The sequence below is a fragment of the Folsomia candida genome, unplaced genomic scaffold (genome assembly GCF_002217175.1).
Source record: "Folsomia candida strain VU population unplaced genomic scaffold, ASM221717v1 Fcan01_Sc038, whole genome shotgun sequence".
NCBI classification, from domain to species: domain Eukaryota; kingdom Metazoa; phylum Arthropoda; class Collembola; order Entomobryomorpha; family Isotomidae; genus Folsomia; species Folsomia candida.
Genome location: NW_019091230.1, coordinates 838,698 through 851,487, shown reverse-complemented (window position 1 = coordinate 851,487; position 12,790 = coordinate 838,698). Strand labels below are relative to the sequence as shown.

Sequence of the window (12,790 nt, the reverse complement as noted above, 5' to 3'; positions counted from 1 at the left end):
AGTCCTTATTTTCCGTATGGTAAACCCTTTAACTTTACACCTCAGCAACAAGTATAAAAGATCATCATAGTGCGCGAAGGAAAAACCACATACTCAACGTATTTATGTACCATTTAATCTGGGGATTAAACTTGTTTTCAGAAAAGCAATTCTTGAAGATGTAATAAAGCATTTGGCAATTCGACAATCTAAATCTATCGACATAACATGAAGCTCCTGCTGGTGAGGGGAAACAATGGCACACAATTTCTCAATAAGATTCCAGTAGTAGTCTCTTAACACATTGATTTTAATTCGTCAAAACCCAATACAAAGCTTAAATTTATTCTTCATCATCTTCTCCATCAATATCGTCTTCCTCATCACCATCAGGTTTGTCCCAACAAGCTGGCCAAGGAACGCATGTAGGTTCCCTATTTTCCGCGGCGTCCGTGTCCACACCCTCACCTAGATAAGTCAGCCATGAATATGTTGAAGTTATCCCGATTTTTGTAAGTAATGTAGAACATTAATGTTTAAAATATTGTCATACATGCTTGCACGTTCTTTTGAGTTCGCCACTGTAATTTCATAAAACAAGTATTTTATTTACCAGTGTTACTAACAATTAGCGATATCTGAACACTCTAAATAATCCAGTAATATCTATTACCAGTCGGTGACTACATATTATGACTCTACCTCCATGGTAATAAACTTGTTCCCAAGTGATAATAAATTTGTTACCAAGTTCGCACTAACTGTAATCCTGGGATAAGATGTAGGCTAACAAATTTACGACCAGCCGTAATAAATTTATTACGGCTAAATTTTATTAATAATTTTTTAATAAATTTATAGCCGAAGTTATCGTTGGTAATGTATATGTATGTCCTTTTATTATTTGTAGATTATTTAGTTTTCTCCTTACCTGACTGTTTTCCGTTGCAGGAATCTTCATGTCATCCGGAAACCCAATATAGCCAAAGTTGTGGTTGAATTTGAGACAGTAGATTGACAAATAGTCATAGTCAGTCACTTTACCGGGAAGTGTTAAGGTGATAGTTTCTCCGGAATATCGTCGTAATTGGGTACACCTTTTGTAGTAAAAGAAACATGTCTAATTAATATGTAAGGTTATAGAAAGACTACTATGTTAAATTTAGCGGTTTTACTCTAGAGTTAACTTTTGCCACACTCAAAAATTTAATTATGCTAAAAACTTCCGATCTCGACCTGTTTATTAGTGGCGTAATTTAGAATAAAGAGTGAGTCTGAACTTTGTTAAATCTTTAAGCACCTGTTTTTCTCATCTGGCACGACAATTCCATCCAGATCTACAAATTCCTTAATGTAATCGTCCCCCTTTCCAGCAACGAACCAACTTCCGGGCCCTTCACCATCATAGGTCAATCCGTTGATCTGGATCGTGGTCTCGTCCATTACTGAGACATAGCCTTTGACGCCGTGCATAAAAGAATGCATTCTGCCAATCTCCATTCCTTTACTACTTGCAATATCCAAGTGCAATATTAACAAGCTTAATTTTAAGGTTATGGAGGTAAATAATAATTTTAACATTTTCTAAATTGGAAAGGTGAGAAATGGAACAATATATGTATGCACGAGCTGGTACCTGACACCAACCTGAAAATGAAATGGACTGGTTCACTAACTCGTTTAGGGAACCAGTTCATATGTTCATACCTCAGCAGTAAATACCTACGACACGCAAGTGGGACCCAACCTGGGTCACCCAAGTGGGAAATAAATATGCGTCAAACAGTGTTCCGGGTGCAAGTAATCAAGTGCAAGAAATAATGGCAAGAAAGTGGTTTCCTACACCTAAGTATTTTGACTTGCAAGAAATAAGGATTGTCCCCACAAATAAAGTGACAAGTTTCCCCATATCTAGATATCTGTTGAATCAGTTAGAAATTAATTTAGGACATGTATGTAACTGACAAGATTTTGGGGATAAAGTAACAGATACTATCCGAAGTAAAAAGGAGACCAAAAAATTTGGGACCATTTCAGCCGGTTATGGAGAAATTCGTCATGGGGGTTGGGAAAAAAATAGTGGCAAAACGCTCCTGAAAGGTGCTCGACACAGCCTTCTTCCACCTGTGGGGAAGACGTATTTCGATAACTAAGGATAAAAACCTTCGGCATGCTTATCATTAGTATTACGCAAAAGTTTCATTACATTTGATTCCAGTTTTTGCACTCTACAACGTTCTGACACTTTATTTGTGGAGACGCTTCTTACAACGTGCAAGAAAATCCTTCCCGCCAGTTTAATTCATGGGGTGCTTGGCTAGATGGCACGAATTTCCTGCATTTTTTTGTTGTTTTGTTTCACTTAGAATTTCTAGCAGTTTGCTTATTTGTAGTGCAATAAATCATGCAACCCGAAATAAACCCGTAAGCAACGAAACACTGACGTCAAATTTGCTTATTAATGAAGATCTGTTTCATGCACACCTGGCATAAATTGTGTTAGGTAGCAATAAGGTCAATGAGTGATAATTACATGAATTAACAGATTTACCGTTGCTTCCAAGCTTTCTGAAAGGCCGAAAAAGGCTTAACAATTTCATCCCATCATGCATAATTTGCAAATCCCATGAAACATACAGGTAGTTGGGAAAAGAAAATGCTGGTGAAATTTCCATCACATCTGGTTGGGTGACACAAATTAGCGGAAATCCACGCAGAAAATAGATACTTTTGATGACAAATGCCGTAGTTACATTAAAAACAGTCACGCAAACATTTGTTTTTAAAATAGGTCCGAAATTGTAGATTTTATCCCAAGAAACTATGTCTTCCTGATGTTTGGTTAAGTCTAGATATTGTATTTATGTTAAAAATATTTTATAGTTTAATCTGAGCTCAATACATACTAGATAATTACCAAACGTCATAGCGCCACAGAAGCCAGAGTTTCATGTTATGTGCATACCTATATATACATCTGCCTAAACTTTCGAACCCACCAAAATTTAATTCGCAACAGAGCAACATTTTCTGAATTTTTATTTTATGTTTATTGAGACTTCTTAATGAAGGTGTTTAGTAACTAAAGCTTTCTTATAATTATTTTATGTGCACATATATAGATATAAAGTGTTTTAGATCCAGAAGCATCATGCTTACATATTCTTCTCCATATGTATTAATCGACAATACTATAAACTAATGTAAGAAGGCTGATTTTGAAGTAAATATTTCAATTTCTTAAGTGCTTTCCTCCAGGATGTAAGAAATTTTGATCTATTGATTTAAGTACAACTACTTTCGTGACAACTTTAATTTGTTAATTAATTACTTTTCGCTACAAGCAAAAATTACCCTTCTGGTTAATTTTACATCCTGTGTTTTCTAGATTTTGCGTACAGGTGTTTACTTCGATCCAAACACAAGTATATTTCAGCTAAAATACGTCTTAGAAATTTACCGATCCGTAACTTATTTTCGATCATAAACACAACTCCTGCCAACAAAATTAACAAACCAGACAATATGAACACGGTAACAATGGCTCCACCCAAACTTAGTGGAACCACTATGTCATTCTCCTTCCCAACAGCAAGTGCTGGCCTTCGAAATAGTAACCTCCTGTCGCCCAATTCTTTCTCGATACGTCCATAAACGCCGGTATCCACCAAATACCAAAAATATCTCAGCAATCGGGATCTCTTCCCCTTCAACGAGAACACTAGTCCATTAACTAAACAACTTCCGCCCATTATGTCCCTCCCCCTGTAAAACTTTTTCCCAGCGTACTGCTTTGACAAAAATCTGAACTCTTCCTCGACTAGATTTTCGTGCGAAACGAAAACCGATTTTTTCCCACAATCTACCACTTCGGGCTCAATATTTTTCTGTAACTCTGTACTATCATTATACTTCGTCCCGTAATTAAAATCTTTAATATGATGGTAATTCTGCGGCAAAAGTAGGTTGATGCTTAGAAGAATTTGCTTGTCTATAAACGAATTGGTAAATACTTTTCTGCTCATACGTTCAGCCTCGCCAAGTAAAAAGAATACGAAAATAAGCCAACTTGGATATCCATCACTATATTCCACCGGCAATGATATAAAATGAAAACAGTTATCAGTTCCGAACGTGGGTAATCTTTCATGCGTTTGTAAAATTCTTATTAATATTTTCGCGTAGGACGTTAGCTGGTTTACGGTATCACGTATCGAAGTTGAATTATCGTCTCTACTAGGTAGTTTTTTACATACAAGGTCTTCCCAAACTTCCGGATGGGAGGCAGGAAATGGGGAATTTAATTCGGTCGTAATTAAACCGGTATACGCGTTTGATAAAATCACCAACATAAGACACCAAATACTGAAAACGATGCGGAAATAGGGAATCTCAATCTTCCTTCCGGGAACATAACATTGGGCCAATAATGTCCCACAAGTGTATAACCATGCCGGTGATGAAAACCGATCACGTCTCCACCTTATACTCAGGGATAAGACGCTTATCACCACGAGTAATGAGATGATTAAAACCAACCACATGGCGGGCTGGAATGGGGCAAGGTAAAACTGAAATGATACGTAGTTGTCAGTGTAACACGACAAAAATGCGAAGCCGTTTACTTCCGTCACTATGACCACTAATTCCCCGTTAAACCCATTAATTAGTGCGTTCATTTTGAATTCTGTCATCGCATTGCAGGACCCATCACTAGGTACAAAATGTAGCATGGCATTAGCTTTAGTAACTATGGCTTGAACGAAATGTGCTATCGAGTATTTATTTCTTCGATCAAATGGGTTACTTGAAGTTGTATATTTTTGGTAAACATCTTCTCCAAAGGGCATCCTGTAACACCAATTGATAAATTTGGAACTTGTGTCTTCTTCGAGAAGATAGCGAATAGGAATGTCTTTAGTGATAAAGTGGCAATTCAGGGTCAAAGAAGGGTATCTGTTACGGTGATCGTTTTGGGCTAAATTTCTTTGAATTTTGCATTATTCTGATCAGTAATTAAGGCGATATTTTGGGCTAATATATTTTATCAAAATCCGGTTGGTTGTCAGTGGTTTTTGATTAGTAAATAGGGCTCAATGATTCATACCCCGATTTAAGGCTTGGGGAACCGGTTTGCAAGTCTGTCTGTTCGTATGTCTGTTCATTTTCAACTTCGTCAAATGAACCCCGATTGATTAAAAACTTGACGATTTGGCAGATTATACTATCAAACAATTATTCAGTGTGTCTACTATAACTCGAAGGGACCCGTTTGAGTCCCTTCCAACCCACGAATGTAATTACCGTTTTTATCTTATCGGGCTTTGGTGTATAGGCATTGAAAATGTTATGCAAAATGGTAGCAACGCGCAACATGGTTACCATTTTATTAATACCTGTGGTAATTTTGCATGGTTTCCATTTTATTCCCTGTTTTTTGATGCATTTGAATTTATTGCTCGAAATCTAGAAATGTACCATCTTAAATTCTTTGATGAAAAATCACCAATAGTATGACCATCAACATATGCAAATATTTACAAAATCGTTCGTGGGCTTCGTATTTTAATTTGCGTTTTTGTTTTTGGCCTATCTAAATACGTGTTAAACATAGCCCAGGAGAATATTTGTTTCTCCACTTGTGGACATGTACCATTCCTGAAATTTTCAGGAATGGTAGTTTGAAAGTTGTTTGATATCGTATAAAAAAATCAGAAAAATCGTTCGTGGGCTTCATCGTTTTATAATTCATCGAAATTTAGCCCAATACGATCGTCTTAATAGATACCAAGCTTTATTCCACATTTCGATCGGAATATGGCATAAGTTATATTTCTCTTGGTGAACAAAAAGAACGCTTAGGTGGACATAGGGGACTTCGTAGGTGAAAAAGTAATTGGGTACGTCTCGATAAAAATATTCCGGCTTTCGTGTATAGATAATAACCACGAATGTATTATGCGAGCGTATGTATGATTTGAGGTCGGGAAAATGTCTCTGGTAAGAGAGGTGATATTCTGAAGTTATTTGTAACCATTTCTTTAGAATGGACCATGAAATTTGTTCCTGAGAATTTCCCGTAAAAAATGAACTTACTATAAATGTCACCTTGCATGGAGGAAGACGAGACTGCAAGATATTAAGGGATGGCAGTTGCGCACCCTCGAAGTCTCTGTTTGATCTAATGTGAGGTATATAATTGGACATGTACACAATTTTGACGGGAACGCGGAGTGAACAAATGATGAAAAACTTCATGCCATCGTGCAAAATTTGTAAATCGCAGTAAACATTGGGATTAGAGAATGGTGGCATAATATTGAATATCAATCACATCAGGTTGGGCACTGCAGGTTAATGAAATTATACTCAATGTGCACATTGTAATGTGGATAAAAGACATGATTAAAAATTAGTGTCGAAAATACTAAGTCCTAAGACGATTTTGGAGTCAACAATTATTTATGTAGTCTATCTGTTACTCATGGTAACGTGTATTCTGCCCACTTTTTAAAATTCGTTGCCTTTCTTCTTAATTCGTTATAAAGATTTAATGTAACTTACATTTAATGTATATATATTTGCATATCTAGACTTTGAAGGCCTGTATGTATTTACATTTGGAATATTACTTGTCACATTAAATATTTGTTGAAATTTCTACCAAAATGTTTTTTTTTCGTGGTGAAAATGTGATTATTGTTAAAATCGAGACTCGAATGTTTATGCATGTATGTGTGTGGCCAGTTGTGAGCATTCTAATTCGGATACAGCTACATACATACAATTGTGTACTTTTTGGAATATGTGAAGCGATATTTTTTAATAAATTTTATATGTTGTTAATAATCTCATCAGGATTAAAAACTATTTATTACTCTACACGTAAATAGAATTCAACAAAACATACTTTCTGAGAACAACTGTTTTAAGTGATTGAAACTTATCCTTATCACGAATATCTACATACTTGCAAATTTTAATTAGTCTTAAAGTTTTAAGTAAATGATATCTACATAAAAAATAAAAAATGCTTTCCCAGTTGATGAATTTTACTGAACTATTTATTTAATCCATATGGGTTTTAATTTCCTTGATAATATATTTTTCCTGCATGAGGATAATTGCTTTCGTTACTTCAGGCATTATTGGCTGAATTCCATACATTCAAACCGAAATTTTAACTACGATTAACTAAACAAGAAATGCCCACAAGATAATTTTCAAAAAGTCTAAAGATTTATTTCTCCGATTGCTTATCCTTCACAAATATCTGAACAAATAAGCATCGCAACAATAACACCAAAAGTTTAACATTGAATAAACCTGATGAAAATATATATATATATAGGTAAACATGTATGTAAGTCCATGATCATTATCAAACTTAATAAATACACAGATTATTAAGTGTCCCCAGAAAGAAAGTGTCAGAACGTTTTAGACCAGTAAAAATGAATGCGTGAATCAAATTTAATGAAACTTTTGTGTTATACTAATGATGAGTTTCGGTATACCGAAGTTTTTTTGTCCTTCAATGGTCAAAATACATCTTGGATGCCGGTGGAGAGCCGACTTTGTCGAGCACCTCTAATGAGTGCTTTGCCACTCGTTTCATCAACTTCTATAATGACTTTCTCAATAGCCGTTGAAATTTTTAGAAATTTCTTGGTGTGCTTTGTTTCTAAGTATATTGTTACGCAATTAGTGCCCAAAATCTTTCAATGGACCGACATTAAGGTACGTTTGGAGCGATGTTTTTTTTCTCGACGAAATCAGTTTTTTTAACTCGATGGTACCCAGTCACTATTTTGGCATTCTGGCACGTAGTCATGTCAGGCCAAAATGAAACGTGTTGGTTTTTGATAGATGGGGTCAATCTCTTGATGATACACTCTTTCAAATAAAGTGCAAAGTTCATATTCATGGTTGAAGCAAATATGTATATTGGAGATGCTCTCATGGACAGCCATTTTATGTATTTCATTGGAAATTTTGCTTGGCTTTGAATTTATAATTCGAACGAACGTCATTTTTACTTCAACATGAGTAGAACATTGCACCATTGACGCTTCGAGGTCAACGGGGCAGTGGTTTTCATCATCCACGACGAGAAACTTCTGAGAGTCAATTTTAACATTTTCTCCATAAGTTTTCCACAAAATGATTTAGCTCCAGCTTTTTTATCTTCATTGTATTTTGTCGCGGTTTTAGTGTTGCAAGTTTTGAAGCCCATGTTATTGGCTTTGATCTTGTGAAGATAGGTTTTTGAAATTTTTAGTTGTCTGGGTTCAACCCTTATGGGTATGTTGGGGTTGCGTCAAAAAGATTTTTTCACGTTTCGCGTGAGAATATTGGTCTCCTGGCGGACAGGTTGACAAAGAAAAATTTTACATTTTGCATTTTCACGATCCTTAGATATGTCTAGCGTATGACTAATTTTGTCCGGGGCATCCCTTGAAGAATGAAGTGGTCACGAGCCATTTTCCGCTTCGAGAAAAACATTTTTTTGACTGAGTGGCAAAATAATTTTTCCACTTCCCCCTAATTTTGTCATTTTTTAACGAACAGAGATAATCAAATTCTGCTTTCAGTTTTAGAAAGCTTATCAAATTTTCCTATTTTGCCTATTTTTTACATATCCAAAATTAATTTGTAAATGGTTGAAAAAACAAGGGGAAACTTGACACTTTCTTTGTGGGGACACTTGATATATTGTTTAACAAACAGGCAGCAATTTTTTCAAGTGTTTTCATGCTTAAATTCTAACAAAAGAAACCAGAGCCTTTAAACAAATCTTTTTCAACTTTCCCAAGGCCCCAACGTCATCACTAATTTTGTACGTGTTTGCTGTAATGGTCATTCGATACTCGTTCAGAACTTGTGGCGCTATTGTTACAGGGTTCTTACGACGCCACTCGAATATGACCTGATCACTAAACTCTTTCGGTACGAGGTCGAAGGATGCTGTAACCTCGGTGCCGTTAATCCGTGTAAGGTCAAGGTTAATGTAACTCTGCTTGGTTTTACGGGAAATCTGGATGAAAATTCGAGTGACACATGAGCTAAAATTCTACTAATTGTTTTCTTAAACTAGCTAACAATCGAGATCTACTAGCGGATTCGCTTCGATTTTGATTAAAATGGTGTCCATCAATGCTAGATTGGATTAATATGAAATTCACAAAAGAAATACACTACACACCTGCCAATCCTTCGGTTTGGCAGAAACGTTTGCATTTGAAGAGGAGACAACCTTCATAAAGTGACAGACTTTACGCTTTCCAGACTTACTGCGGGTTACCTTGTCCTCAGATGCAAGCAAATTTGCCAAACATGGGCATTGGGAGATGTGTACATAGTACATTTCTTTTGTGAATTTCATATTAATCAAATTTGTAATCGATGGACACTAGCTTACTCAAAATCTGAGCGAACACGCTGGTAGAGTTCCTTTGTCAGGAAACAATTTGTTTTGTGGTAACTTATGTACCTCTCCATTTCTCCCAATAATGGTAAACATCTCCTCTCGATAAGTTGAATCTGCAAATTGAGGCAACCAGATGTGTCTAACAATGCGATGGTGTGAAGTGTAACCCTCCGATTTGGCTGAAATTTTGAAATTAGGTGGTCCAAGTCAATACAACCAACGTTTCTTCAGCCAGTTTGTGCGATGGTTGGAGTTACTCAAAATATTTGAGGTCAAAGTTGAAAAAACGGCCGACTTTTTTCAGGCGGAGTGAGAAAACTCCACTTCCATTCTCTTCCCCTCGCATTGATTTTATTCAGTTTCTCACACATACGCCTTCATAAACAAGCATAAGCAGTGATGCAAAATAACCAAAATAAAACATTACTTAAATAGGAATTAACACGCCTCATGCTCGCTTAATTTAATTCATAATTGAATAAGTGAGATTTTTACTTCTTTGCATTAAACATTCATACAAACATTAATATAAATATAAATTCATTAACGGCAAATAAGCATGGAAAAACTTAACTTACTTTCCATTTCGAAACCGTTGGTTATTTTGTTTTTCAAATCATTTGAAAACAAAGACCAAGACCCATGTGCAATGAATAATTAATGTTTTTCTATAATAAATTAAATTTAAAATTGATGAAATGAATTATTTTTCGGAGTGAGAATCAATGCGAGGAGGAGAGAATGGAAGTGGAGTTTTCTCACTCCACCTGAAAAAAGTCAGCCGTTTTTTCAACTTTGACCTCAAATATTTTGAGTAACTCCAACCATCGCACAAACTGGCTGAAGAAACGTTAGTTGTACTGACTTGGACTACCTAATTTCAAAATTTCAGCCAAATCGGAGGGTTACACTTCACACCATCGCATTGTAAGTCGGGGGCTGATTAATTCCATTTTCACGTATGACCGGTTACAACCTTGTTTAGAGGATGTACATTTAGATCAAGAAGTTTGGAAACGGGTCGAGTAAACACATGAATTTTTTTCATAGACTGTTAGAAATCTGGTGCAGACATGAAGGTACTGATTTCTCGGTATTAACGCTGCTACCGATTTCTATTACATCAAATTATACTATACCCTAAAATATTTGCTACCCATTCGGTAAAACATTAATACTGAGCTATCATTTCACAGCGTTACGTATCAACACTACTTTGGTAGAGTCGTATATTAATATGTACCACTTGGTGTGATTTTATACCGGATTTCTAAGAGTGTAAATAACTAAACCACCAGACTTACCGCTTCCCATTCCCCACGCTAATCTCGGGTCGTTCCATTCCCACAGCATCGTCGCGCTAGCAGTTGCTCTTTTAATAGAACCGAAAATAGTTGCAAGTTCCACGTTCAACGAAAATTTTGCAATTGTGGGAGTTTTGTTGGAATACAATGGGGAAAGTTCGGAGTTGTAGTCAAGATAAAAATTCTTTCCAATTTGGTGATAACAATCGGAAGCCAAGTGTAAGGCGACATTTTCTTCAGTAACAATTCCTCCAATGTTCCCGAAGATAAATACGAATAGGGTAAGTAAGGAGATTTTCTTAAAGTGCATTTTAAACAGATATTGAGTAAGGCAAAGGCTGTTGTTGCTCTGGGGGGGAAAAGTTTGATACTGTGAAGTCCTTGATGGCCTTTATTGTGCCAAGTGACTTTATGTTGAAATAAATATGAGGGCATGATATGATTTGGGTATATGTACATACATAAGTACCCAAAAGGGCTCACAATTTTAGTAATGCCGCAGGCAGTAGTCAACCTTGCGGTTGATGGTGTGACTATGACAATAATGTAACGTTACTGTAGTAAACATGTACCATACATACGTAAAGATATATATTGTACTTATTTATGTACGTACATACATACATATCTATCTAGGTATGTAGGTCAGGGCTTAGGGCCTTGTCACAAGAATCGTACATACATATCGAAATACTGACTCCACACGAATCTTATTTAGTCAGTTTTTCGACTGATTTCTCTCGTAATGTGTACATAGAAATGCCAACCGTGTTGTGCACTTAGGTACACATATGTACAGTACATATGTAACAACAGTCTAGCTCCGATTTTTTCGCAAAGAAGTTATTTATACCATCCAACGAAAATATGGATTATTCCAACCAAAATTAATAACTTCGCCAATCATGACTTGTGCAACCAATTGATTTATTTTACAACGCTATTCATTAAAATTTCCAACGAAATAATTTACTGTTTAGCCCGAACCAGGCCTTATGTAATTGTAATGTCCGTCCGTCTTTCTGTCTGTCCTTCAATAACTTACGAACAAGTTTACCGATTGACTTGAAATTTTTACCATATTGTATGGAGGGTGTCCTAAAAGTTTCTCCGATGACTTTTCCCTCGGTTTTTGTTGACAACTTTTGTATTTGTAAGTTTTGTTGTGAAATATTTTTTGCAATACGATACCAAAGGGAAAGTCGTCTCGCCAGCACACGGAAATAAGCACTACATATATCATCATCCAGTACAGGGCAGGGTATTGGGTTTATTGAAAATTTAAACACTCGAAAGAAGCTAGGATTTCCGAGCATCAAAAAATATTTTACACCCAAACGCAGTTCAGATAGTTCGAGGATACTCTCCCCATCAAAAAAATGCTAGGTTGCATAAAAAATTGCAAGGAAATAAGCTAGTTCTGCTATAAAAACTGGAATCTTGCACAACGGCACTTTTGGAAGAATTAACATAATTACTGGGACTAACTCGGTGTGACAAAGGAGGGGTGCCAGACATGCAGGGGTCAGTATAAAACACTTTTAAACCCAAGTGATATCAGTTAAACTTCGCAAACTGGGTGAAAAACTTAGATTTTCGACTGTTTTGACCCCTGCGGAAGGCGACGATGAGCCGATATATAAATATGAACAAAAATTGGGCAGAGGGGTATTAGGGGGTGACCCCTAGCGATTGGGTTTATATAATCAGTTGAAACTTAGAATGGATCGAAAAATAACTTATGATTAGCATATGGGAGAGTTGAATTTCGGAATTTTTATTGAGGCGACCTCCTCTGGTCATTGGAAGTAGTCGAGTGGATAGTAAATATTTTTACAATTTGGAACCAAGTAGTTATGTAATACGAATAATTGATGACAAGGCAAGAATTAGTTCAAAGTAGTAGCACACAATTTTATAGAAAAGTAGTGATAAACATGGATTTACTAAGCAAACCCGGTTCGGGCGAAGCAAACTGTACGAAACCTATGTACTGATAGGTTTCTTAATTAAAATCGTAATTTCATAATCGCAAAGTATGTAGGCTAATAGGATATGTGTGTAAAATATCTAAATA

The 12,790-nt window shown here is 36.0% G+C and overlaps 2 protein-coding genes across 2 annotated transcripts; both read right to left on the bottom strand.

The window, feature by feature from the left end:
• Positions 1–259: 259 nt before the first annotated feature.
• Positions 260–1,665, bottom strand: LOC110861189 (protein Skeletor, isoforms B/C). The gene is made up of 4 exons (XM_022110298.2): positions 1,280–1,665; positions 911–1,076; positions 533–560; positions 260–447 (listed from the first exon to the last, which is right to left on the bottom strand). Exons 1-4 carry the CDS (start codon positions 1,558–1,560, stop codon positions 323–325), a joined length of 600 nt encoding a protein of 199 aa, XP_021965990.1. The 5' UTR covers positions 1,561–1,665; the 3' UTR covers positions 260–322.
• Positions 1,666–7,199: 5,534 nt separating this feature from the next.
• Positions 7,200–11,098, bottom strand: LOC118439529. Its single transcript, XM_035860921.1, has 4 exons — positions 10,714–11,098; positions 9,473–9,522; positions 8,708–9,016; positions 7,200–7,365 (listed from the first exon to the last, which is right to left on the bottom strand). Exons 1-3 carry the CDS (start codon positions 11,021–11,023, stop codon positions 8,738–8,740), a joined length of 639 nt encoding a protein of 212 aa, XP_035716814.1. The 5' UTR covers positions 11,024–11,098; the 3' UTR covers positions 7,200–7,365; positions 8,708–8,737.
• Positions 11,099–12,790: the final 1,692 nt, after the last annotated feature.

Bases quoted from the DNA above. Each gene is read 5' to 3' on its own strand.
- LOC110861189 (XM_022110298.2), bottom strand. From the start codon at position 1,560: ATGTTAAAATTATTATTTACCTCCATAACCTTAAAATTAAGCTTGTTA. The intron at 561-910 runs GTAAGGAGAAAA...ATGAAATTACAG, and splicing joins CTGCAACGGAAAACAGTCAG to TGGCGAACTCAAAAGAACGT. The intron at 448-532 runs GTATGACAATAT...TGACTTATCTAG, and splicing joins TCAAAAGAACGTGCAAGCAT to GTGAGGGTGTGGACACGGAC.
- LOC118439529 (XM_035860921.1), bottom strand. From the start codon at position 11,023: ATGCACTTTAAGAAAATCTCCTTACTTACCCTATTCGTATTTATCTTC. The intron at 9,523-10,713 runs GTAAGTCTGGTG...CTCAATTTGCAG, and splicing joins AGCGTGGGGAATGGGAAGCG to ATTCAACTTATCGAGAGGAG. The intron at 9,017-9,472 runs GTACATAAGTTA...ATTTTCATCCAG, and splicing joins TTATTGGGAGAAATGGAGAG to ATTTCCCGTAAAACCAAGCA.